Here is a 27,521-nt window from a genome sequence, read left to right on the forward strand (position 1 = left end):
TGGTCATTTTCAGACTTTAACATATTCTTAAATGAAGTGAACCAATTTTGTAGTCTGTTGTGCTATTCAAATTAGTAACTAGGACAATCAGATAGTAATGTGTTTTCCCTCAGTTTTCAGTATGTCTAACCAGATGGTCTAGTTGTTGCTGCAATGAGCTAATAAATAGGGTGGTTCTAAAATGGGAGACAACACTTATGTTTGACCTCCAGCAAATCACTTTACAATCCTTAGCAGTAAAATTGGATAAAAGCAAGACTTCATTAAATGTGGATGGTCTGGCTATCCTAGTTAATCTAATGCATAATTACCCTAAATTATGCTTCCTTCAAGAGATGAGAGAACTATAATAAAAACAAATGAGGACCCTACTGGAAAAAGACAGGGGAACTAAAAGTGGAAAAAGTAAAAAAAAAAAAAAAAAACAACTTCTCAGGTTTTCTTGCTTAATTCTGCTTCAAAATATTTATATGTATCTATATCTATCACGCATATATAACTTTTATTTTTAAACCAAAACCTAATAAAAAAATGTAATCAATCAAGTTTGTCAACCTAAGTTTTTTTTGAAAGACTGAGCAGGATAATCCCACAGGAATCACTCTCCTTACAGATCTGTTTTTCCAGTACAGAACCCACTATACCTTAATCTGCAGCTTCCATCACAGGGACTGGTGACAAAGGTACAGTGATTATAATCAGGTCTTTTAAAAACTACTATAAGTACAAAATATTTGCACCAAAGGAGTATTATAAACTTTATTTTCTACAGTCTTGAACTAGATGTAGCTAACAACCATAAAGCAATTTTTACCTGAAACTCCACTACAACTGTTTTCTAAACAATGGAAATACAGATATTTGAACACTTTTTGCCTGACAAATTCTTCTCCTGTGCCAATCATTAATTTTCAGCAGAAGGTTAAAAATAATAATGTTTGTGTTGCAGCCTTGAATAACAAAGGTAGAAGCCTGGTTTTTCTCTCAATGAAGTCAGAATCATCAAAGTACAAATGAAGTCAAGCTTCAAACAATATTTTCTTCTTACTTGAAAGGTATTTGCTCCACACAGAAAAAAAAAGCCCATTAGGCAGTAGCAAATAAGAGGAATAACAGAAAAAAAGCAAGTTCAATATTTTAGCTCACACAGAAGTTAAAAGTTAATACAATTCAACCTTTTTTCTTTTTTCTTTTTTCTTTTTTTTTTAATAAGATGTCTTTTAGAAGAAGAAAAGCTTTTACAAAAAATATTAAAATAGTTCTCTGGAAATGTCTGTATTTCTCCATTATTCTAAATGAAACCTTGGGCAATCATACTCCTAGATTTGGTTCCTGCTTATAGTAGGACGAATCCAAACCAACAAGCCTGTTTTTACCACACACTCTGGAGTAGATTGCTGAACTATATTACATGAAAAATGAAGTTAAATGGGCAAATGTGAGAAAACAGAGAGAAATGGAAGCTATGAAATCAGCTACAGAAGTGTCTGAAGGTTACTGAACTTCTGACTAACCTTTGCATCTAGTAAGATCTGTGCCAAGGTAACCCTGGGAGAAGAAGGAAATGTTGTCAAAGGAAGTTTCCATAGATAAAACCAAGCAAAACAAATATTCTCTAGAAATACCCCTACTGCTAGCAGTATCAGGTAGGCTCTCACAAACATTCCTTTCACTTTCCTCTCTGGAAAATCTTTTAAAAATTAATGTTAACAGTTCTGCAATAATTAATACTTTCCAATTTTCAGTAGCGGTTTCCAAGAATGCAAATGTCTTACTAATTTCAAAATCAAATATAATTGTGGATTTTGTCCATTTTGACAAGAGCTTATATCTAAGTTATCAATTAGAAATTTCTCATACCTGTAACCCCAGTTGAGAATAGAACTGAAATTCATATAGAGGAAAAAACACTCTACAGGTGATGTGCACTTTTGCTATTCAGATATTTGTATTGTCCAAATTTTTCTTAAACATAATCATTTTTCACTATTGATTTGCTGCTTTATTTTTGTACTACATCCTGCCCTGTGTATTAGTGTTAACACAGTAAATCAAGTAACAATTGTGCATTGCAGCTGTGGAACAAAAAAGAATATTAAAAAAGGAGAGATTTAATATTGAGGAGAAGAAAGCAATAATAAAACTGTAAAATATCCACTACTATCAAATTTTCAGAAATAAACATTCTGCCACTACCTTATCTCTCTAGTTTATGAAGCCAAATAAAATAATAGCTATGACAAAAAGACTAAAAAAGATTACCATATGATAATTTTAGTCTCCTACCATGGTTGATGAAATGGGAGTCACACAATACAGAAGGGTTAAAAAACAGGCATAAAGCTCCACCTTAAAACTAATTCAGTCTCTTACTCTATTCCTGCGTTTTGGAAGGCTGCTCACACATGTCTGTCAGAATCCTTGTTTCCAAATTCAGTTTCTTCATAGGCAATTTACTATATATATTTTTTTTTTTAATCTTTGGAGGACTTATAGCAAGCATTGCCTATCATTCTCACCTTTTCATTGCTGAGGCATTAGTAGACTTCTATTCCTCTCCACTATCAGTGGCTCCCCAGTGCTCCTAAAAGTATATCCCAGGAGTGAGACCACCTCCCTAGCTTAAAAATCATTTCTATAAAACCTTAAATGAGGAAAAAAAAGCTAAGAATTTGCAGTACTACTAGCAATTTTCTGACATTTATCTAGGTTGCAGATGTGGCAGGTACTTTAAATATGGTGAAGATACAGACTAATAATCTTCTCATATTATTTACCATATTATAAGTACAAGATGAAAGTTTAACAGTAACAAATACAGGTGCATCTCAAACTGACATTTCAAAAAAAAGTCAGTCCTAATGAAAGCTATAGAAAAGACATACATTCCAGACTTTCTGATAAATACTTTGTAAAATTAGAATAATTTAAAAACTTCTTCCATCTTTCCTCTAAAGCTCACCCTAGAAATTTTCAGGAAACCGTCCATGACACTGATCTCCATCAGTGGTAAGATTCATTGTCCTTAAAGGCTCTCGGAGAGACAGTTTTATAAAGACCCTGATAACATACTAATTACAGTAACCCCTCAAAAACTTATTCAAAGTCATATCCAACTGGAGAAATGCAGATAAATTTTATCTAAAGCACCTGAACTGCTCAAACCAGAAATCTAAGGCTTCATGAAGTAACCAATTTTTTTTTTTTTAGTAAAAAATAGTTAATGGCATTGTCATGTGAGAGGGGAAGGAACAAAGTGGGATAAATAGGAAATTCTCGTGTTTCAAAAACCAATACATCATGCAACCACATCCTAAAACAGAGCTGAACAACCAGTTCTCCTGTAATATGAAAAACCGGGGGAGCAATGAGGAAGTTCAGAGCAGTGCACTGATGAAGAGTAATTACTCTCACAAGGAAGCTGACTGAGAAACCCTTTTGGAAGGCTTTGCCATATGAGCTCTTCCAATGGAAGATACATACATACATACCTACAGTCAGATATATTAACATTTAGTATTTTTTAACTCTGGACACTGGTACCACAGTGTCAAATTCAAGGTAAATTTAATGAAATCTTGCAATGAAGAAGAGGATGGATGTGTCAACAGTTATCACTCAGTTGTAGATTCAGTTCTCAAAATATTAAAGTCTGCACCTTCTTATTTTCCCGGTTAGTTTGGGCATCCCTTACCCTTACCCTTTCCAATTCAATGTGTATATGCTTATCCTTTAACCTGGCAATTACTGTTACATCCAAACTGCCCACCTAAATTCTCCCAAACATAACAGCACATCTATTCCCTTTCAAGGAAGTCTTACCCATGGTAAAGTCAGACTTTTCACCATGCCACCTAAATCTTTCCATTATCCTGCACTCAATTCTAGCAGGGGCTCCCCATTACTCTTCATTGTCCAGCTTCTATCTCTTCCAGGCAGAGCTTCCTGAAGGCCCCTTTGTCTCTACTGTCATGACATTCTTCTCATTGTTACTATCTTCCATGGAGGGATCCTCCAGGGAAGCTTTTACCTCTCCAGTCTTTCATATCAGACTTTCTGTTATCATATTCAGGAGTCACAGGGCTCCACAAGAGGATATTCCATCCTGACCATGATCCTGCCACTACAGCTGCACAGTGTCTCAGTTTGACTAGCCAGTGCGTGGGAAGAGGATTATTCTGCCTGTCATTAGATGAAGAAACACGTCAAATTCATGAATCTACATCTCCTTTGCAGGTTTTATCTCTGCCTCATCAGGGAAGTACTGCTTTAGCTCATTCTCTCCAAGAAAATTTTTTAAAAAGGGGTTTTCTCAAAACTATTCCTAGAAAATAAAATCTTCATACTGGAAGAACAGAATGGTCCAAATACAAATGTAAATCAATATATATGGCTTGCTCTGACTCCACTGAGGAGAAAGCACTGTCAGTAAGAGACTTCAGTATTGTTTAAAATACTTCATGAACAAGGGCTATCCAAGTCTGTCCTGTCTATATCTAATATCTCTACACTATTTCTGTAACTTGCCTCTAAAGAGGCAAAGTGCCAGCTTCCTCTTGGCATGAATATTCTAGATTGCAGGGAAGTGTTCAGAATTGGAATAAATACTAAGTAGCAATTACAGTATCAAAGAAAGGCTAAGCAAACCTCTGAAGAGAACTGAGAAATCACAAGTTCCTTTTTAATTTCAGGAGAAGGCTGTTTATGTTGACATGAGAATCAACTATATTCATGTCCCTGTGAAAAAGACCAAGAAATTAAAATCAGATTTTCACTATCAGTATGATCCCTAGATAACTGCACTGGAGTTTGAAAAGCATATTAGAATTGGCCTACTATAGAAAAGTCCAATGAGACCTCAACATACAGAGTGACTCTCCATGGTTCTATCTTGTCTGGGATCTAATGGTTGCAAATTCAGTGGGTCTAAAAGTGGATCTTGTGAAAGTTGCATGATCCTGGTCTTGACACCTTTTTTAGCTAACAGGATAAAAGTACTGTATACAGACCAGTCTAAGAATAGCCTTTGTCCAAGTAAACACACTGAGGAAAGTTATCCTGCCATACTTCCAACTACAGAAAAGGCTACCACTTTTTATACTCCATCCTTACCCCTTTCACTTTTACAGTAGGGCTGTATCTCTGTGCTCAACTAAAGGACACTAGGAGCAAACTAAACTTGTTAACAAGAAAACCTGCAGAATATGAAAACTTTATGTACTCTGTTTGGAGATTACCCACAATCAAAGTTGCTTTGCCAAGTAATTTCTTGAGTGCAAATACAGTATGAACACCTACAGAGCCAACAGTTTCCCCTTTCTCTCTTTATTAAGGACAGAATTACTGTATTCCACATTTTTGTACTGCTAACCTGTGACACACAGGCCTGATTAGCAGCGTAACTGGGTACTCACAACTTCAGACCAGATCTCTAAAGCACACACCAATTTGAGTGCTGTAAATAAGCTATTTACCAGAAACAAGAAAGCAATATGTTTTGAAAAGACAGTTAAGGTTATTACACTTTAAAAAAATTTTCCATATACTTTGGATCCAAAGGAGATACCACCAGTTTATTTCTCAGAAATATTTTGATAGATATTAAGAGTTCTTTAGGCTTTCCTGCCACTGCTTCCTTGAGTCCCTTCTCCAGCATGAATCACCCACCAGCCACGATTGCTTGGGCTTGCCCACCTGCCCTGGCTTGGGCTACAGGCCACAGACCCTTCAGAGGTGTACTGCCTTCCGCATGGGGTGCCTCCTTTCAAGAATGCATCTCTAGCACCATATGTTTAGAAGCATGGCTCCAGCAGTATCTTTGGCAGCTGTGTCTCTAGCTCCTAGCTGCTGCTGCTTTTTTTCTAAAATACATTTGGGCAGGAGGACTGTGTGCTCCCCTGGCTGGCTGAAGTTCTGGAAGGCATTGGTTACTCACATCGCTTTCAGAGCAGACTGGAACCAGCTGTGACAGCCACAGGGTGGTTCATGGCCTCCTCCCACACAGGTCACATTGCAGTCCCCTGCTGCGCAAACCCAGCAATTTATGCCTAATACAGTTCCGTATCTGATAAAAACCTGAAGTACTTGTCCGTAATAATATCTGAGCTTAAAACTAGACACCTCATCACTTTTGTTGAAAGGCACCTTGATATTCAATAATGAGACCTCTGAATTCAATTTATCAGTGGCAATAGGTCACTGACCACTCTTCAGAACTGTTTAACCTAGACAAATAAACTGGGGTTTTATTAGTCAACTAAAAACCAGTTAGTAATATGCAAGACACTCAGTTCTGCTTTTGCATGATCTCCCTACACCATGGTATTGTCTATGTCTCCTTTTTTTAAAAAAAAACATTTTACAGCTTTTCTGCAGGAAGTAGAAGCTTTTCCCATCAAAAGTCTGTTGTGGAATCTCTCTCAAGAAACTTTTGGTTAAGAACAGTCAAACATACTCTCACAAAAGTACTCAAATGTTTCATACTGTCACATGACTCAGTGTTCAAGGTTATCCCAACAGGACATGGTTACATGTCCAGACACTTGATAGAAGTATATGTGTGTCAGGTTATTTCCAATGTCAGTAAGCACAATACATGGTATTCTAAGGAAGAAAAGCCCAGGCTTAAATAAGGAAAATTAACTTTAGAGAGTTGTAGGGGAGACAACATGACCCAATACACCATAATCTAAGGACTGGTCAATTAACACTACAGAAGTACTTTGATTAAACACTATCAGAAAAAAAGGAAATCTTTTGTGGTCTCAGTTCCTTGATAAAAAGTTTTATAAAGCGTCTGATACAGGAAGATAGTAATGAATTTTAAATCAAGAGTCCCATCATATATAAATTCATAGGCATGGCATTTTGGGGGGGAGCCAGTAATACATTAATAAAACTTATGGGGAAAGTGGGTGTCACTATCTTACATATCTGAAAACATTAATTCATAAACCATCATACTATTTTTGATCAGGAAAGGTCATGTTTCCCAGAGAAGAATTAACTTAATTTTTCAGCATATGACTAAGATTAGTGAACACTATGTACTAGCAGCAACAAGTGCTTCTAGTTTATTTAGAAGTCTGCTTACTAGCATTAAAAGAAATCTAGAACAACAGATACTTAAAAACCCCAAACCTTTCTGCAATCATTAATGTTAAGAAAATGTACACTGATCAATAAATAAGATACCATGTAGCTGAGGAAAGCAATACTGAATTAAAATTCCAGTTCATATAACAGAAACTGTAAGTGTAATTTATTTAAATGTAACTTAATTACTTTAAATAATTGTCACAAAGACAATGTAAACCTAACAGACAGTGAAGAAAGTCACCCACCTAATTTTTAACCCAGTGTTTACACATTTGGAATATATGATGATGAGAAAAAGTAAAATGTTATACTTACTTGGATCAGATTTAGAAAATGTATCTCTGTCCAAAAGATTTCTGAAAAAAAAAAATAAATAAAATAATCTTACTTATAAGCGAAGGATACAAATCAGATACCAATGCATATGTTTTTAACAATTTTGATCGAGTCAGCTTAGTTTTCTGCCCTCCTACTACATAAGATTTACTCAAAGTCAGTTAGCACTAACACTTGAGTCGTCTTACTTTTCATTACATTATACATTTTGAAATTGAGCAAACTGTGGCTCACATACTCCATACCATGAAGTGAAAAGCAACACGACAGACACATTAAATATATGATGGACATCATGAACAGAAATACGTTTAAATCACAAACATCTAACAGAGATTAACTTGCTAGCTGAACCAAAACACTTCAGATTTTACTTAAGAGAACAGCTGTGAGATCTCAAAGCCATCAGGTTCTGTAAGAATCTGTCATAGGTGAGTAAGGTAAAGAAAACTAAAGCATAGACAGGATCTACAGGAAAATTAGAAATTTTCTAAATATCTACAAAATACCTAGGAATAAGTAGTAAGAACTAATTTCTTTGTTATGTAATGCAGTCCCAGTATTGTAGCCACACTTCAGGCAACTGAGAACTGTACACAGATTAAGAGACTGAAATTAACAATGAATCTAGAGAATCAGGACTGATCTGAAAACCATTCTCAAAACAGTTACCAACATTTCATCATTCAAAAATAAAAATTTAAAATAAAATTTTGAAAAAAATCCTGACAAACAAAAAATGGTCTAAAACCAGGATGCTATTGAACAGGGATAAGAAAGAGCTATTAAACTTAGGCAGGCAGTTTAAATTAGGTATTAAACTGTATAATGCATATGCATAGTTGCATATACCTGGAAATACAGCAGTTATGTCGAAAATGTTCCTAGACATCACAGTGGACCACAAATTGAATGCAAGTCGGGAAACTTGTGCCTTTGGGAAAAAGGCATACCAGAATACATAAACAAAAATGCCACTTTAGCGTAACTGTCTGGTCTTTATAACACTGGTAAACACTCAATTTAAGCAATCATGTTTTGAGCACTCCAGTTTCTCGCAATTTAAGACAGACATGGAGCCACTAGAGTCCAGCGGAAGCAGAAATAATCAGAAGTCTACAGAATATATCTATGAGGAAAACACTGCTGCAAATTGAAGACGATCTCCATGTAGACAGAGCAAGTAGGAACAGGTTTAACCCTAAATTGAATCTTCTGCACTGCAGGTGCAGATGTTGAACTTTATTCCATTGTTTTACCTTCCTTCATTGTTAAAGGTGGTCAGACATCATGTGAAATCTCCACCACTGAAGGTCTTTAAGAACATGTTAGGTAGCTACAAGTCCTAATAAGTTCTTTGATTCTACCCTGGAGCAACAGAAAGGATTAAATAACCAGTTTACAATTCTTACAGCTTATAATTTTTAATAATTAGTACAGCCTCTTCAAAGGTCACCATTTATTACTCTCACTGAGATCTAAACAACATTATTTTTGTGTTACTGAACAGTGCTGAAAAGTGTATTAACATGTTGTTCACTACACGTTCTAAGCGGTCCACTCGGACTTCAACAAGGAAAAGATATTGTATCCCCACTTTAGTTACTGTCAAGTGCACATTTCAGAACAAACAATATGAGCAAAAGACAGCTTTAAAAGAACATTGGATGCACGTGTTTCATTTACTTTAGCCAAAGCAGGCACTAGGATTAAAATTATTCTTGAATGAACCTGAAGTCTGCACATGCTACTTAGTTAGAACTTCTCTAATCCATTCAGAAGTGGGATGTTTATATATGCATTTAATTATACTTAGACAGACTGTATTCCATCTTAACCAAAAATGTGCAAATATAAATTGAAATATTAACCCAGGAAAATCAGCGATTCCAAGTCTGTATTTGACAATGACCACTACAGTTTTAAAAGACAGTACAGTAAGCTTAGGAATATCAGAACTGCCAGTACGAAATTAAAATTGACTCCTATTTCTCTTAATTGTACATACCTAGATATGCCATTGATTCATGGTAATTAGAACTGGCTTTATTATCCCAAAATGAATTGCTATAGAAACTTAGAATTAGGGATATACGAAAGAAATACTACATTAGGGTTTCGGATAGGCCTCCTGTGATCACCATTAGGATTCCAAGCAATTTTAAATCCTCTGTGTAAATATTATACTATGACATTATAACTGGCATGTTAGTGTTTGTGAATGCAGACTAAGTTTAAACCATTTTAATTAATCTTATACTGAGCTTTGAGGGTTTTTTAATATTTCCTGCTTTTATTTTGTTCCTTTATAAGTTTCTCCCTCTGTTTTCCCATAAGAACATAAAGACTGGCCATACCAGGTACTGTAACTCTCAGTCTATCCCAACACTCTTATTCCAGGAGTTGCAAAAAGTAGCCACCATGGGAACAGCGTGAGAACAAAGTAATAATCTGTAATACTTCCCAAGAATGTTCCTGGTCACCAATCATTAGCTGCTCAGGGACTTCTTGAATTAAGAACATTTCTACATAGACAGTATCCCTGAAAGGATTGTAAAGGTGAGATACCGAAGTTTAAGATTGTAATTCAGGTCAGCATGTGTTATTAATTCACAGTTTTGAACTAATACAGTTTGTAATATCCTTAATTCAACCCTTCACACATTTTACCATAAATAAACAATGTCTTCAGCAAAGTTTGCAGACATGTCTGATTTTCCCTAATCACTAATAACCAACCAAAATAGCAACGTAAGAACTTAACAAGCTGTTTGAGCAATGCAGCCAGTTTCAGAAGGAAGTTAAAGACTAGTGCCAACAGGGAAAAAAAAAAAGTCTGATATGTCTGCTAAATTACCTAACAGCTCAAGAGATGGCTCAATTTCATTTGTGCATTTTCATTTTAGGGGGGAAAACAATCAAAGTGCTCCTTTAAATATATGAAAACTTCATGGCATATAAGCATAGGACAATCTACAATCAAAAGAAATGCTAAAAGCAAAAGAAGAAAGACGACTGGATGTATTTCTGGAACTTTATGTAGTCTTTATGCCCTTAATAGCCAGTGGCACTTTCTGCACAGGCTGAGCGACACAGGGCCTATTTTTTTCCATTTTTCCTGAGAAAAGCATTCTCTTTGGTACTACATTATTCTGACTCATGAAACAGTCCTAGGAAAGCTCACGAACTGAGAAACCAGAAATACCCGAAACTTCTGTTTCTTCCTCCTGACCAAAGTATCAAGAGAAACAGACTTCTATTTTGACTGAATATGGTGAGGAATTGCTATCAGTTATGAGGAAAAAAAAAAGAAAAATAAAAGGAGACATATGGTTTTACCTGCAGAAACATACACATCAAATACCTACAGTAAACAAGTCTAGGAACATTGGTGCGGACAGTATTATTCTACCATCACAGATCCTGAGGAATATACTCTGCACTTGCCCATTCTGGAGTGGACCTTCCCAAATGGCTGCAATAGCACAGACAACAAGGAAAAAAAAACAAATAGCAGCCATGGCAGTAACGCCTACTTAGTCTAAACTGGAGGGCACAAGACAGTTTATACAGAAAAATAAATCTTTATCCCAGCATTTCTAATGAGAGCAATTTCCCGGGGGGGGGGGGGAAAGAAGTAATCAGTAAATAAGAAAAGTTAAACAGATTTAGCTATGCCTTGCAGAATCACTTTGTTCACATAGTTTCATCAACTCCATAAATATTTGTCAAAATAAGCTTTTCTGCCCAGTGCCTTGCTTCAAAAATTGTTTCAGAATAAGAGAGAATATTTCAGTTGGAAGGAACCTATGACAGATGTCTAGTCCAACTGCCTGACCGCTTGAGGGCTGACTAAAAGTTAAAGCATTAAAGCATGTTGCTAAGGGCATTGTCGAAACACTTCTTAAACACTAACAGGTTTGGGGCATTGACCACCTCTCCAGGAAGCCTGTTCCAGTGTTTGACTACCCTCTCAGTAAAGAAATGTTTCTTAATGTCAAGTCTTTTGTATTGCATTTAATGTAAAAACATCTTATATGTATAAATCAGATACTTCAAGATTCACTGATCAGATACTTCAAGATTCAAGATTTTAGTTAGCAGTGGTAGCTAAACAGAAATCATTACTGTCTATGTTGCTTTGTACAATCTCATGTACTCTATGCATTATACATATGTTGACAAAGACTGACCTATATTAAAAAGTAAATTTAATCACCTTCTTCACACATACTTTGCTTCAAATTTGACCTTATTTTAAAGATCTGAATATCTGAATATCTTAACTTCCTGCTCTGTACTTTTTTCGTTTTAAATTTAACCCTTTGTTAAACACAATTGCTATGCAGAAGTAAATTCAATTCCTCCTTCAGAAATGACAGAATTCTGGCACTGCAGAACAGACCACAGTAACTATAGAACTGAACAGTTTAAAATCTGTTTCGCTGTCCCAAAAAACTGTGTTCACATAACTGGAAAAATACTTATTTATACATTGCTTTCAACAGCTCTGAAATCCTTAATGATAAAAGCCTGGTTTACTTCAGATGAATTTGTCAGAATCTCTCCAAGTGTAAAGGTTTTGTTTCTCTTCATCTTTAGATTACACTTAAGTGCACGCAAAGATTCCTGGGTTATGAAACAAAGCACTCAGCAGTTTGCAAACACAGAACTTAGTTACCCATACAAAATTATTTTTAGAAAAGATGCATTTTCTATATATTATATTCTCATATAAGCATACACTGCTTTTCTCACAGTACACTTGTATCACTCCATGGGAAGAGGAATTGTCCCTAGTTCTTTAAACAGTTAATTAAACAAATGCATTTCTGTTTCCCTCACCTAATGCTGGGTTCATATGCCTCTTTCAAGGAAGATCCTGAAAAAAAAAAACAACCAAGACAATGCATCTCCTCACTTTTTGCTGTGCAGAATAGTATCCATTCTACTACTATTGTAACATAACTGTATTACTTCCCACTAGTCACTATCCCTCAGCCTGAACTGATATTACTGGATTTACAACAGTGAGACAACATATGATCCAAAGAGCCTACTTGGGTGAAGAGTCCGCTTGACTTCATAGAATCATAGATTACCAGGTTGAAGAGACCTCAAGGATCATCTGGTCCAACCTTTCTTGGCAAAAGCACAGTCCAGTCAAGATGGCCCAGAACTCTGTCCATCTGAATCTTAAAAGTGTCCAATGCTGGGAAATCTACCTGGGGAGATTATTCCAGTGGTTGATTATTCTCATTGTGAAAAATTTTCCTCCTATGTCCAATTGGAATGAGCCCAGGAGTAACTTGTACCCATTACCCCTGGGTTTTTTTATGTGACTCCTTGTAAAAAGGGAGTACCCATCTGCTTTGTAGCCACCCTTTAAATACTGGAACATGTAACAAGATAAGATCTCCCCTAAGCATTCTCTTCTCTAGGCTGAACAAACCAATTCTCACAATCTTTCCTCATAAGGCAGGCTTCCCAGTCCCTTGATCATTTTTGTGGCCCTTCTCTGGACCCTCTCCAGCCTGTCTACATCTTTTTTTGTATAGCAGGGACCAAAACTGAACATGGGATTCCAGTTGCGGCCTGACAAGTACTGAGTAGAGTGGGATAATGTCTTCTTTATCTCTGCTGGTGATGCCCTTGTTGACGCAATCCAGCATCTTGCTGGCTTTCTTCACCATTGCAGCACACTATTCACTCACATTCAGCTTGTCATCCACAAGGATCCCTTTCCACATAGCTGCTCCCCAGCCAGGTAGATCCCAGTCTGTGCTGCACTCCCAGATTATGTTCTCCCAGGTGCAAGACGTTACACTTATCCTTACTGAACTTTATAAGGTTCTTGTTAGCCCACTCTTCCAGCCTATCCAGGTCTTCCTGCAGGGTGGCTCTCCCCTCCAAAGTGTCCACTTCCCCACTCAGTTTGGTATCACCAGCAAACTTCATCAGGGTACGTTTGATCCTATCATCCAGATCACTTATGGAGACATTAAACAGTGTTGGGCCCAATATCGACCCTTGGGAGACCCCACTTGTGCCACTGGGGGTTGCCAGTTTGAAAATGAGACTTCTTGCATAGTAATTTCACAAAAAACTTTTCAGTTGTAGTACTAAGCTTAAGTAGTCATCTTTCCCCGGCTATTTACTTTCTCCTTCTGTATGGTCAGAATACAATAAAAAACAAGACATTAGCCTCCAGATCACTAGATTCAAAATGCCTTGGCCCTAAAATCAGATTAGACAATTTCTCAGAATTTTATCTTCTTGTATAAATAACTGGTTCTCTTTGGAAAGGCTCACAGGTGAGAAAATGGTGGTTCTCCTGACTAAGAGGCAATTAGGATAACCTCTTTGCTTCTGTTCAGATTATCTCCACTCTTTGGAGCACTAGAAGGACTGGGAAGAAAGCAAACATATCTCTGATATGCAAGCTTAAGAAAACATCCACAATACCTCTTCATAACTTTTGCAAAGTAATTGACTCTTCTTGTTCACAAGAAAATGAAGAAATCATTTTCAGCCTCCCAGTAACTTTCACTGTCAATTTAAACATATATTGGTTCAGAAGCCATTCTCTTAAGGGAGAAAGAAAGGGAGAAGCGATGAGAAGGGTTAGACCAGCAGTGCTTCCATGAGTTTTATGACAAACCACAGAAAGTTTTCTCTGGCTAGATGTATGCAAACAGTTTTAGGATAAAACCTCTATTAAAACTTCTGACTACTCCTGAGGGTTAAAAAAACCCAAAGGAATTGTCAAGTTTTACTTAAACATAGCAGTAATTTTGCAGGAATTCTGTGGAAACAGACAGGAAGCACTGGATTATGAAAAGATACTCTTGCAGATGAAGCAGACCTGAATACAATCTTGGACTGTTCCAGTTTAAATTAAAAAATTACATTTAGGAATATCACAAACTGGTTGAACTCTGCTTCAGTACCAACCCAATTACTATTTGAAACCAACAGAATGAACCATCTACATTTATGTTTCTAAGGCTGGGCAGGTAAACAGTCTCTGGCTCTGAGCTACTAGTGACATATCCTTGGGGTTGGCACTAAGGATTGATGGTGGTCGAAAGACCTATTCAATACAGTGTGAATTCACCAGTCCTTTCCAGGTACTTTCACCCAGTTCATCCAAATCCATGGATATGCTGTCCTATTTTAGACCTGATTTCTTTAGGAATGTATAGTTAATACACTGTTTCATTAATGTATAAGAATAAAACGTACAGATGGTTCTACACAGTTTTTCTGAAACAACTCTTTAAAAGGTATACATAGAAGAAGTTATTTAGAAAGCAAATCAGTGTAATACTCCTCATCCTTTCTCAGGCATTGCAGGGATGGTGGTGGGTGAGGCACTGTGAAAGAAAATGAGGAAAATAATACTACTACAGAAAGTCTTCACAATAACACATTCAAAGTTGTTATGCACTTCCTAGCACCTAGCCCTTCTCCTGCAGTCAGACTTTCCTTTATACCACCCAAGGTGCAGGCCCAAGATTGTTGGCTTTAGCTGTGGGAGGGTGTTACAGTGAGCCATCCATCAGTGTCCCACATCCTGTCTGGGGCAAAGCATGAAGTTTACAGTGGTGGCAGGGGTGGAGCAGCTGGTCTCAGAAGGAGTGTGATGTTGATGGCTTATTCCTCCCCACCCTGAGGACCACCACCTGGGCTAATTTTCCAACATGCTGTTACATCTCGCTCTTGCTTCAGTGGCCTGCAACTCCATTTTACATCCACATTTACTGTATATAGCGTGTATCACAACTACTGGGGACTTGCTCTTTCAGCTCTTTTGGTTTTGCCCAGCTCCCACCTGTACGTCTTTACCAACCACTGGTGACCTCCTTACAGCACTGGGGTCCCCGGTGCCATCTTGAGCCCCCTCTTTTCAGCGTCTGTTCCTGCTCCTCCACCCTGCATCCTGTGTCTCCACATGTAAGGCCTCTGCTATAACACTACATCAATGCTCTATCCTGTCCTTTGAAGATCACAAATACATCATTATGGACAGAACAACTACTTGCTACTCCTGTGTGTAGAAAGTAATACCACACAATTACACAAAGAGAAGCCAAAGGGAAACTAACTAAGCAGTAGCTAACTAGTCACTAGAAAATAAAACCTGTTTGGGTTTGCAGCTGTGCAAACCCAAAGTTCCATGTAGGCAAAGACAAGTTTAGACAAAACCTGACAAGTCCTGAGACTTGCACAGTTAGTGTGAAACCTGGATCCTGTCCCTAGCAATCACAAGACTGAATTTACAGGGCAACAGATCTGCTTTAAATTCTAGAAGTCACATGGCTGCATGCTTAAAGTTTAAACAGTATAGACACACAGATGAAAACCAAATCATGTAGGCTATCGGGAATGCACACAATTAATGCATTAATGATTAATATTTGAAAAGAAACAGGAGATAAATACAGTGGTCGGAGACAAGTGATCTTGCCAGAAATCAATGCCTAGGACAATCAAAGATACAACACACTTTTGGGTACTGCAACCAGCACGAAGTGGCTGGTTAAGACTTTCAAACTGCCAAACAAGGAAAGGCAAAAATTCTGAAGTAGTACGTTTTGTTCCTCTGTGCAAGAAACTTGAAATTAAATTCCCTTCATTACTGAGAATAGGAGTTGCTTAATTCCATTTAGCCCATTCATTAATATTAGATTTCTGTACAAATTGTGAAGTGGCACAGAACTGATCCAAACCAGGCATGGGCAACCAATTGTATTTCTGTTGAATTAACCATGATAAGGAGTTTATGCGGCCTTTATGTACATTATGCCTGGTGTGGGAATACAGCCAGTGTAGACCCTATCCAGCATAAACCCAGGACGACGAGGACTGACTGCCTGACTGAGCATAAAGCCTAGCAGAGCAATACTATCATAACAAACTTTCTGAATTAGCAAAGTGACCCTGTACTGTGTCAATATTTTACAACACTTTTACCATCTTTCAGATAACCATATCACCTCTGATACACTACTAGAAGTCATAAAGTGATCTAACTACAGCTTCACTTTCCTATAGATATTAAAAAGTTACTCTCAAGAAGATAATTCTGATTGATAACTACTCATTCAGTAAGTAAATAAACATTAACATGAGACATAGTGAAACTCTTGGCCTTTCTTTGTATGATACAAGTTTCATAAAGGCTGTGGCTCAATCATGAGAATGCCAGAAAAAATCCAAGCTAGTGCACACAGTAACCATGAGGAGCATAAATCACCATAGGTCACAACAAGAAATTAAAAACTTGAGAGCCCATTGAACTACCTTGAATTTTGTATGTTCACACACAGCACAAACGTCAGGATATGTGATAACCAACTCTACTTGTGCTCTCAGCATTAAATATGCTAATTCAGTCAACAACATAGTAACTGCACTGATAACAGGGAAGACAGGAACAGAATATAAAGTTTTCTGAAGATTTAACTAGATTGGAATCAGTGAAGAACATCATCAGAAAGGGAGACAGGACAACAGACACATGGTCTGAAGCTTACCTCAAGCTCACATGGGGCCACAAGTTTACACACACAGCTGGTAAGTGAAGATTTAAGCCTAGCCACAGACTTATAATCAGTATGCAGCACAAATACCCCTTCAGAAGAAGTTGAACCTTTGAGCTGGAAAACACTAGTGGATTAAAAGATAAAGAGCAACTGACTGGAAGGCCAAGGTCCCAATCCTTCACCACATGACAATCGTGAAAAATTATGCCAGGCCGCCACAAAGAAAGATCACATAGCAGGTGACAGTGAAATTTTCATCAGAACATGGATGCCCTTTGGGGCATGTGATGAAGGGAGATACAGGGCACAGAGGGACATGGCTTCTAGAACAACTGATCCAGACAATAACGGACTAGCACCAACACCAGAGGATTCTCTGGGATGACACTTTTAAGTTGTCCTGCCACATTAGATCTGTCTCTTGAGCCAAATAATAGAGATTCCCGATTAAAAAAAATCGTGGAGGTTTGAAAATGTATATCTTACAAGAGTCAGAAGAACTGTGAATCATTTGGTAGGCACTGAGTAGTAATAACTAGAAAGAATTCATTCCTTGATTTTCTAGCATTTGTAAAACTACAGCCAATGCTGGCATTCAATAAGCCATGGGAATCATATGAAAAGGTTTTAGTCATAAAGAAACCCCAGAAAGAACATCACATGATATCCAAAACATTTCTGGATTTTATATTTTCATAGACAGTTTCTCATTCTACGAGACGCATTTCTCCTAAAGGCAACCTGACATGCCCCTGAAGCTAAAACAGGCTGGCTTGTCAAATAAGAAGTAGTGCAATGCCATCTGCAGAGTACTGGAACCTGGTTAATTTGATAACATTGACCGTGTGGGCATGTGGGCATGCAGGGCAAATTAACTTGGGAAGTGCTGACAGATAAACCATACAGAGTAAGAAGCTAAGTGAACAGAAGCTGTATCCTTACTGAATAAGAAGAAAGAAAGGAAAAAAAAGAAACAACAAAATACTGTCTACAATCAGAAATTTATTTTGTAGCACACACAGCTTGCACTGCTTCACTAACCACCAAGTTACACCACCTGTACAAACTGGAAGAAGTTTCCATATTTCCTATAATGAAAACAAGAAAAAAATTTTAAAAATCTAGAAAGAGAATAGTTATCATCTGATAATTGTTGATGTAGACTAGCGACCAAATTGGTTCTATAACTCTTCAGGCATCAAGGGAAAACTAATCTCATGGCCCAAACTATTTTAAAAGCATTGCTCCAGTTATTAAGGAACACACAACTGCCAATTATTACAGATTTTTCAGCATTCTCTGAACTTTGCAGTTTGTTCTTGCTGTATCTCACAATTTCATTTAACACTACTTTTTGAGAGCTTTAGCCAATGAATCTGTTTACAGATGAATCATAAACATGTGTTAATCATTAATCTCTGCCCCAGTGACATTCATTTTACACTCAATTTTGAAGCATGATTTTGTAATCAAAAGCTGTCATTCCAGCACATAAAGAAGAAAGGAATCACCATGGAAATCCCCATCCTTCTGCACTTGACACTGAGACATATCAGGATGGGAGGCCATTTTTTTAAGCAAGAAAAAAAAAAAAAAAAAGCAGTTTTAACAAAACAGACATGGCTATTGAAGATACCTACAAAGAAATTAACATTGTAAACTATATACTGAAATTATTTAGAAGTAAGGTAACTAAGGTCAGAACAGACTGACTGTGTTATATACCTACATTTCTTCCGGGCTACTTGACAGATTCTCAAACCATTATAAAACTAAGGTTTGAAGAAAACACTGCAGGTATAGACAAACAATACCTGGAAGGAAAGAAACTCCTATTTTAAGTCAACTGGGTCAAATCCAGCATAAATGTTCTGACATCTGCAATGTGACAGTTATTTGAAGAACCAAAAAGTAATACTAAAGGTCCTGGATTGCTTTTACACATAGCAGCATGCCTTCATGGGATCAGAGCTGTCTGTAGTTGTTCCCAGTGAACTTTGCAGAGACAGGCAGTAAGTACATCAGGGTGTTCATGTATCAGCCTAGTGACTGCTTCAGTATTGCAAATTCGCTCTTACTCTATTTCTCATCGTCTCAGCCTTCTTTTGAAATGCACCTTTGGTAAAACACCAAATCCTATTTTATTTACTAAGGAAAGAGAGGGAGTGGTCTGACAATTTAAGTTTAGAGCATTACCGTTCTGTCCTCGGAGTAGTGTTAGCAGCAACTCCCGACCAGCTCACATTAGAAAATGGAGCAACCGACTGTAGCACAAACTTTGTCTCATTTCCCATCAGGAAACAACACTAACAGTTTAAATTATCCACAAGAAGCTGCCAACTCTGCTGGTGAAAGGAACTGCTGCTCTACAACTACTAGGGAATACTTCAGGAAGCCGCGAAACGTGAATGAAGATATGAATATAGAAGCCCACAAATAAAAATATTTTTCAACCTCTAACGCGAAATTCTCTGTGCTCAAAGGGAACTGCAAGACTTTTGAAATACCGATGAACAAACCATGGCCAAATAAACGTCCAGGAACATACGCTAGGTTTTGCGTTACGGATTGGCATTTTTTTAATTTATCGGCAGCAGCGTTACGATAAAAGGTGACGAGGTAACACGCCCAGTTTCGTAACAGTTTTGCAAGAGAGCCCTAAACAACCCCCGAAGGGCTCATTCCGGAGGCGCGCCCGCGCCGTCCCCCCCCCGCGGCACTCGGGACAGCTCCCGAAGTTAAAGGCTGCCGGGGGAAACGCCCTGCGCGCAGCGAGTGCCGCTCCCCGCGGGCGGCTGCCCCGTGCCCGAGGGCCGCGGGCAGGGTCGGGCCGGCAGCAGCTGCCCGTTTCGGCAAAGCCGACCGCTACCCGCGGCCGCTGCGGGAGTCGGCGCTTGTCCGCCGGGGTCCGCCGGCAGCTCCCCCGCCGCGGGCCCGCCCAGCGGGCCGGCAGCCGGCCCCGGGCTGCTCTCCGGCGCTGCCCGAGCACTGACAACTTCCCGGCGCTCGCCCCGCTCTGCGAGGAGAGGAGGGAAAGCGCCTCGCACAGCGCCGGGCATGCGGAGCGCAGCCCCGCGCCCGGCCGCGGCTGCTGCTGCTTCTCCTCCGAGATGCCCCGGCACAGGGCGCGGGGCAGCCCGCCTGCCCCCGCCGACGCCCCGGGGCGAGCGGGCAGAGCGGCCCCGAGCCGCCGCCGTACCTGCAGGACACGGAGAGCTCCACCTTGGTGGCCGGGATGCTGGAGCTGAGCACGTTAAAATCCCCCACGGACGCCATGTTCGGAAACCCACCGCTCCTGCCCGGCTCCTGCCGCCCCGCCGGCTTCTCTGGCCCGAACATGGGGCAGCGCAGGCGGGAGGGAGCGAGGGAGGCGGGCGGGAGGCCGGCGGAGAGGGCGGGGAAGAGGCGGCGCCAAGCCGCCCTCCAAGCGCGGCGACGCCGCCGCCCGCGGCGCGGAGCCCCGGCCCGCCCCGCCGGCCCGGGGCTGCCGCCGCCGGCCGGGGGAGCGCGGCGGTGGCGTCACCGCGGGCGGGAGCCGCGCGGGGCTGCCCCAGCGCGGGGCGTCCGACGGCCGGGGCGCGGGGAGCACGCGGCGCGGGAGGGCTCCTCGGCAGCGCGCGCGCACCGGAGCCCCCCGGGGAGGAAACGGCCGCGGGGCGGGCGCGGCGCCGGCAGGTGCGGGGCGGGGAAGGGCCCCGCTGGAAGCTCGCCGGGGGCGGCCTCCGGCGTCTTCGCTCCCGCGCCTCCCCGGTCTCTGCCTGTCCCGGAAACCCCCGTCCCGCCCCGTCCCGCAGGTTAGCCGGGGAGTCCGCTCCTTCCCCGTGTGCGAGCGAGCGGGCCCCGAGCAACTCCCGGCCTCCGCGGGAGCCGGCGGCTGGGCAGAGCGCGGACGGGCCGCACCCCGGCCGGACACGTCCCAAACTTCAGCGCCCTGCGCGCGGGCCCCCGGTGGGGCAGACTCGTTCTCCCGGGCCACAGAGGAAGCGGGAGAGGGCAGCCAAGGCCGGGGGCGTTCCGGGGAGCGCCGGCCGCCGCCCGGTGCGGCCGGGCAGGGACCGGGCAGGGCAGGGACCGGCAGGGCAGGGACCGGGCGCGGCGGCCCCACCGCCGGGCGGGCGGACTCGGCGCCGCCAGGGGGCGCCGCAGAGGGGCAGCAGCGGCGGCGCCTCCGCGGGCGATCGTGAACGCGGGGAAGGGAAAAACGAACCTGGAAGATGAGGCGTTTGTGGAAACTGCCCCGGCACAGAGAGCGACAGTCATTACTGCAAGAGGCTTGAGGGAGAAGACGTGGCTTTACCTTGGTTACTATATGCACTGACACGTTGAAAAATGTGAATTGCTCTCTCTTGTGTACTTGCACAGAAACTTTTTTTAAAATAGCTAATCCAGTCACCCTGAATCTGTACATAGTAATTCACAGTAACAATAAAATTTCCATCATCGTATTTCTCATGTATTTAATTTGTATCCATTATCATGGCATCTAAGGAGCCCCCACTATTCATTTCTCATCGTGGCAGTTCGATGATACATGGAAGTGCTGCCATCCGTGCCACAGATGGGAAGGTAAGTACAGACTCATAAAATGGTTTGGGTTGGAAGTGACCTTAAAGATCACCAAGTTCCAACCCCCCTGCCATGGGCAGGGACACCTTCCACTAGACCAGGTTGCTCAAAGCCCTGACCAACCTGGCCGTGTAAGGCACTGGCAAATTAAATGTCGTGTCTGTAGTCGCACAATATGTAGGACAGGTCAAAGATCACAGGCTATCACCCCAAATCCTGTACAGAAGTCCTCCTCTGGCTGTTAATGGTTTTACACACAGAAATTAAGAAGTTCAATGTGTTAATTTGTAACAGACATCCAACTCTAAAGCCACAAACCTTGTCTGAATACACTAATTTTAAAATTTAATTTCTAAATTCTTGTTGATGTAATTCAAATTCCATGCGTGCTCTCAGCTACTATATCAAAATAATGATGGATGGAGGACTTGAATGTGGACACCTAGTTAGCTTCTAGCCAACAGATTAAGCAGTGGGAATACAGAAGACAGTAACATGGTCTTATTTACAGGACATACACTTACTGTGCACAGCACACATCTGAAACATAACTTCAGTGGCAGAAACTCAAGGAAGATATCACTCGTATTTTTAGTCATAAACTTTTAAATTTACTTTACCCTACTTCTCATCTTCTGCCTCTGTTTTCAGGAAGGTGTCACCTGAAAGTCTCCTTCCTTTCTTTTCCTTCCACTGTCCAGTTGTTGAACACAAAGCAATTTCTCATAAGGTATCACCAAAGTATTTCCTCTTAAACCAGCCTGTTTGAAGTTTTCGGTACAGCCAAGAAACCACGTACCTTCACAAGTATTCTAGGCGTGTCTGCAGGCAGCCAAACCAGTAAGCCTACCGCTGAAACTGCTAAAAAAACCCCAAAGACAGATTTAGTTCACAGTAGTGTCAAGGGATGGGTGAACGACCACTGCTGTCTTGAGAGTCTAATGCTGAGTACAAACAGGGTTCTAAATAGGATGACTAAAAGCTAAAGAACAGTTTTAAAGAAAAAAAATTTAAACTCTTTTCCAGCATTATAATATCGTTCCTCCTTTTATAATCTACTGTAAACATCTAAACATAATCAGTGGATCCCACAGGGCATGGCATGAATATCTTAAAAGACATGAATAGTTACTACAATAACTATAATACATTACTATATAACTATTATAATAACTATTGGCATGGGTAACTTAAAAGTATATCATGTAAGTGTGATATGATCTTTTATTCTTCCCTACTAATCCACTTTAGATCACAGCTTTGAGTTAAGTGGGGGTTTGGTTTGATCATTTTTATATTATCTGATCTCAATGTTTTATTCTGCTTAGAAAAATGGAAATAGTTGGTTATTGGTGATTCCGTAAATAGAGCATCCTATGAAAATAATGGAGGAGTTAAGGAAATTTAAGTCTTCAGTGTTGCTGGGGAGATATCAATCTTCTCTCATGGTTAGAAAGGCACAGCTATTTTGTCTTCTAATGTTTCGACTTAGAATAAGTATATAGTTCTCAAGCACTAAGGGTGATTTATATGGGAAAGAGAGAAGCTAAAAACTAAAACGAGGGATAGTTGAAAGATACGCACCAATGGAGTTAAATATACATTATTATAATTCCAGATATGCACCTTCTATTTGCTCATTCTTAATGGCACTGAGGTGTGGAGACTGGAACAGTGCCTAAGTATTAGGACAGTAGTTGGAATTTATGTACAAAATAGCTATCAGATTACAGTGCAAAAGAAACATCAGGGCCGTGTCTTGTATGTGCTATGCTGACATTTGAATGAGATCATTGACGGTGAAAATTTTGCAATGGAAAGCAGGACATATTCTCCTTGCTTTGCGATTGTTAGTTTATTATTGTCAGCTGTTGCTAATTATCAGATATCTACATAACTTGTTTCAATATGTGCAACCTAATTTAAGGGATGAGGGATATACTTGCAGTAATTACAGCACAAACTATGAACAAACTGCAGATTCCAGAATAGCTGTAATGCGTAACACTGAATGATTGCTTTAAAACATCACTGCTTCCAGGTTTCAGCAGTATAATTGAACCTGAATGTCACAGGATGCAAACATTGATTACTCCCCTCCACCCCCTCAGCTTTCTGACTTCTAAATCATTAATTAGACATCTCAAGAAAAGATGTTTTATGATTCAATCCTTGCACTCCTAAAAAAAAACCCACACACAAAACCAAACACGAACTATTCTGTAGGAAGTTAAGGAGCTGGAAATGACATCTATTCTTCTGTAGATGTGAAAGAATATGTGGATGAGTATAGGAGTGATATTAGAAGTCAGCTTCAGCATTATTGGAAGAGAACAACTGTGACTATAACACAATACCACTTCCGTAACAACCAAAATACTGCTTACTAAGTCTAAATTTGTGATGAACATACCATATTCCCTGATTCTTCCTCAAGTATTTCTTCAGTAAATCCCTTAATTAACATCTGACAAACACCATCTTTTTATTTTAGCTGCTGTTAAACTGTTTCTTTCAAGACCCTGAACAACAGAGTGAACCTAGCCATAACTTGGTCCTTCCTGAGAGCTGGACGTGCGCTGAAACAATGCCGATATCCAAATACACACTGCAGTCTGAGAATTATCTCTTTCTTTCCTGACTTTGATTATTATACTTAGCTTCCTCTTTCTTTGCTACTGCTGATTGTTTTAATCTATTGACCAAAGAAAAGGTGTTTAGCTTTCGCTAGGGCAAGTGGAACCATCGGCACCACCATCATTACTGGAACTATCTGCAAGCACCATGGCTGAATCCAGACCAAATGCTTTAAAAGCCATGTGTGATACAACATGCTGATAGATATGTTTAGTGCCTTTATTCTTCTAGTATCTCCTATATATCTCCTATAACTCCATGATTTTGTAATCCACTTTCAAAGCACACAAATACCGATGAAGCTCCGTTTTTGTGATGGTAAAGTCTAAAGGAGTTGTCTGACTCAGAGGCTAGACACAAAGAAAAAATCTCCACTCCTTCAAGGAGATTAAATAAGAGTTTTTCAAGGGCTTATGTCTGCAGTCTCACAGGTGTCAAGGAGAATACATTTTTCAGTAAAAAGTATCTAGGCCTATGTTTCAAAGCCTTTGAAACCTATCCTTGCTGTCTGCAGGAGAAAAGAGCACCTTGTCACCATGGCATAAGCATGAGGAAGTTAGTGAGTCATCAATGCAGAGATAGCTAATGATTTCACCATTTCTCTACCATGACAAAGTTAGTAATGTGTTTGTTTGTATACCTCTCTACTGATTCTGTGCAGAATAAAATCATGAAGTATAAAGACCACTTCCCCTCTCCAAAGACACAAAGGATAGCTGTCTAACAAATACTCTCACTATATTATACTTATCTACACCAGAACTGGCTATGTTATCTATCAAAGCACCTTTAACACTAGATAAAGTTTCCTGGATTATTTCAGACTTTCTTCCAGTTTGATCCAGGCCAGAAGAGACAGGTCATCAGTGCACAACGATATGTCTCCTTCCTTCCACATCCTAAGGAAAGTGTTCTTCCGTAAGAACAGCATAGCCATTCCAGATTAAGTAGTATCAGTTCCTGACACTGTTTTCAGTTTGTTCAAGAGCTCTTCAAAATGGCAAGATGCTTGACGCACTCTCAGAGTCATCCAGGAGGTTTCATGGAATCCATTTCATGTCTTACTCCTAGTACTACATGGTAAGGTCTCTACATCTATGAACAGAGGAATTTTAGATCTACTGAGCACTTTTTCTGGCTCTCAGAATGAAGCATGTAGCATGGATCTCAAGTTCTAAGTATGTGACTTGGGAGTATTTTTAGTACTAGTTTTTAGCACTCAACGAAGTCAGATTACAGTTCAGATTTCACATGGAATCAAACAGATTAGGTCTTTTTGAGTGAAGAAATATTATTCATGGACCTTCAACTGAGCCATGGGCCAGATTGATTTAATTTCTGGACAGGTTGCCAGAAAAATGTAAGGATGCATTTAAAGCCATTTTTTCTAGAAAGACAACTCATGACTAGCTTATGGCAGCAAACAATATGAGGTGCTGCTAAAGTAAGAGTGCTTAGTGTGACAGCAAGGATGATGACAAAAAGATTGCCTGCATACAATTTCTTGCAAAGAGTCTAAATAACAATGTTCTTTTCAACAAACATAAGATTAGACAGCCCCAAAATGAAATCTCAATATATTCATCACAAGATCAGCTGAGCACTTTAAGGAAAGTATTTGAATTTCAGAAGAGGAAATCTACTTCTTCCTCTTCAGTCGCTTCCCATGTTCTTGGACTGCTCTTGAGGACTGGAATTATTTTTTCCTATCCTTCCCTTCCATGGCCATTCACCTCTAGGCCTTTCATATTTCTAAGTATCAGCTGTATTTGCAGAAAATATGTGATTGTTACATATCTCTTAGGAATAATATACTTCACAGTTTCTTTCTCTGCCTAATCTCTACCCACATCTTTTCCCTCAGCCTTCTTCCAGAGTGTTCAGAAAATCGCCGCCACCGTTAGCAACACATCTTTGGAGGGAAAGTCTAAATAGCAAGCAAGAAGCAAAACCAAACTTTTCTGTCAACTGTTTTTTTAACAGTTTTTTTTCACTAATTTCTCAGTGTAAGCCAAGACAGTGGAATTTTAAAAAAACTTGTCACCATATGTGCCCATACCATGTCTATTGCTTCATCATTTTGAAAAAAAAGTGGTGGGTGTTTTTGTATTCCTTCAAAAATAAATGAAATCACAGCATGTTGCCAGGTGTCCCCCATGTACTGTTTTTCATGCAGTCAGGCTTACAGTGAAGCTCTGTCCCAAATTAATTTTGAAAGCTGTGTTTGATCTTTATATTAATTACATTATTCATTTCTTGATTCTTATTTTTCCCCAGGATGACACTTGTTTTGTGGAAGAAACGAACAAGTGTCCTTTAGAACATGGCTCTACTTCATAGAGAAAGAACTTCATGGCTCCTTAAGGCTCTCTGTCATATTTGATAACCTGCTATTAGACATGGAACCAGAAAGTGCAAGCCTCTCCCACACAATGGGGTTCTATCATCTGGGTTCTGGGAAGAGAAGGTATTGTCTCTGAAAAGATTTGTGAAGTTGCAAGAAGATATAAAACATTCTCTGTTTTCCAGCTGAAAGACTTTCTGAGTGGATAACAGACCGTATCAGTACCATCTTCTGCAATTGATTTTATGTCTCAGCCTACAAGGACTCAAGCAACAGTAACTGAAATACTATGAATACTATTAAAAACCTCCACTCCCACAATTATCAATCATTATTCCTCGATAGCAGCTTTAAGGTCAGATGCTCAGTCTGGCAAAGCAGACTAATCCGTTAAATCACTTCAGTTTTCACCTCCAGGAAAGGCCTCTAGCAGTAAGGTCTTTTTGTTCAGATACTCAAAGAGAGTTTATCATTTTAGAGTAAATGTAATTTTCTGAGCTACACAGTACAGTTGGGTTCTACAGAGCCCATAGTTTTCTCCCAATGTGCAGACACCCAGTTTCTGAACAGGGAAGGAGATGTGCCGTGGTCTGGGTTACTCTGCCCCTCGGTGTGGGTGGAAGCCTCGCTATTGCGTACACAGCTGAGAGATCTCCACAGCAAAAATCAGGTCCTGTGACACAGTTCTGTAACACAGTTACTGTGGGGCCAAGTCGTTTTCTGCCCATTTACCAGAAGCAAGCTCCAGAGTGAATGCACTAACTCTCTGAGAAGCTGATTTTAATCATTCATGACTCATTTATATCTATGAACTAGATTTCCCAACTTTACAGTATTTGTTTTGATTTCATTTTATAATGACAGTCATAGTCCCAGTTACCAAACATTAATTTATCATATAGGTTGATTTGGGGTTATTAATGAACTATCAAAAAGGCAGTGTGACTTATAATAATTACACTGAGCAACTCACTAAAATATCTAGAGAATAA

General features: G+C 39.9%; 1 protein-coding gene across 5 annotated transcripts in view; it reads right to left on the minus strand.

Moving 5' to 3' along the window:
- CPNE8 (copine 8) overlaps nucleotides 1-20,340 on the minus strand; it is a 104,547-nt gene extending 84,207 nt beyond the window's left edge. For 4 of the 5 annotated variants that reach the window (XR_012633435.1, XM_074903274.1, XM_074903275.1 and 1 more), the window contains exons 1-2: nucleotides 20,182-20,340; nucleotides 7,414-7,454 (exon numbers count right to left, since the gene is read on the minus strand). Coding sequence is in view for 3 of the 5 variants with exons in the window: in XM_074903274.1 (XP_074759375.1) it covers nucleotides 7,414-7,454; nucleotides 20,182-20,321 (181 nt within the window). In the remaining 2 variants the exon portion in view is untranslated. Of the gene's footprint in view, nucleotides 1-7,413; nucleotides 7,455-20,181 lie in introns of those variants that run through there. The other variant, XM_074903276.1, reaches the window with a different exon arrangement.
- Nucleotides 20,341-27,521: the final 7,181 nt, after the last annotated feature.

The sequence above is a fragment of the Athene noctua genome, chromosome 3 (assembly GCF_965140245.1).
Source record: "Athene noctua chromosome 3, bAthNoc1.hap1.1, whole genome shotgun sequence".
Lineage (NCBI taxonomy): Eukaryota > Metazoa > Chordata > Aves > Strigiformes > Strigidae > Athene > Athene noctua.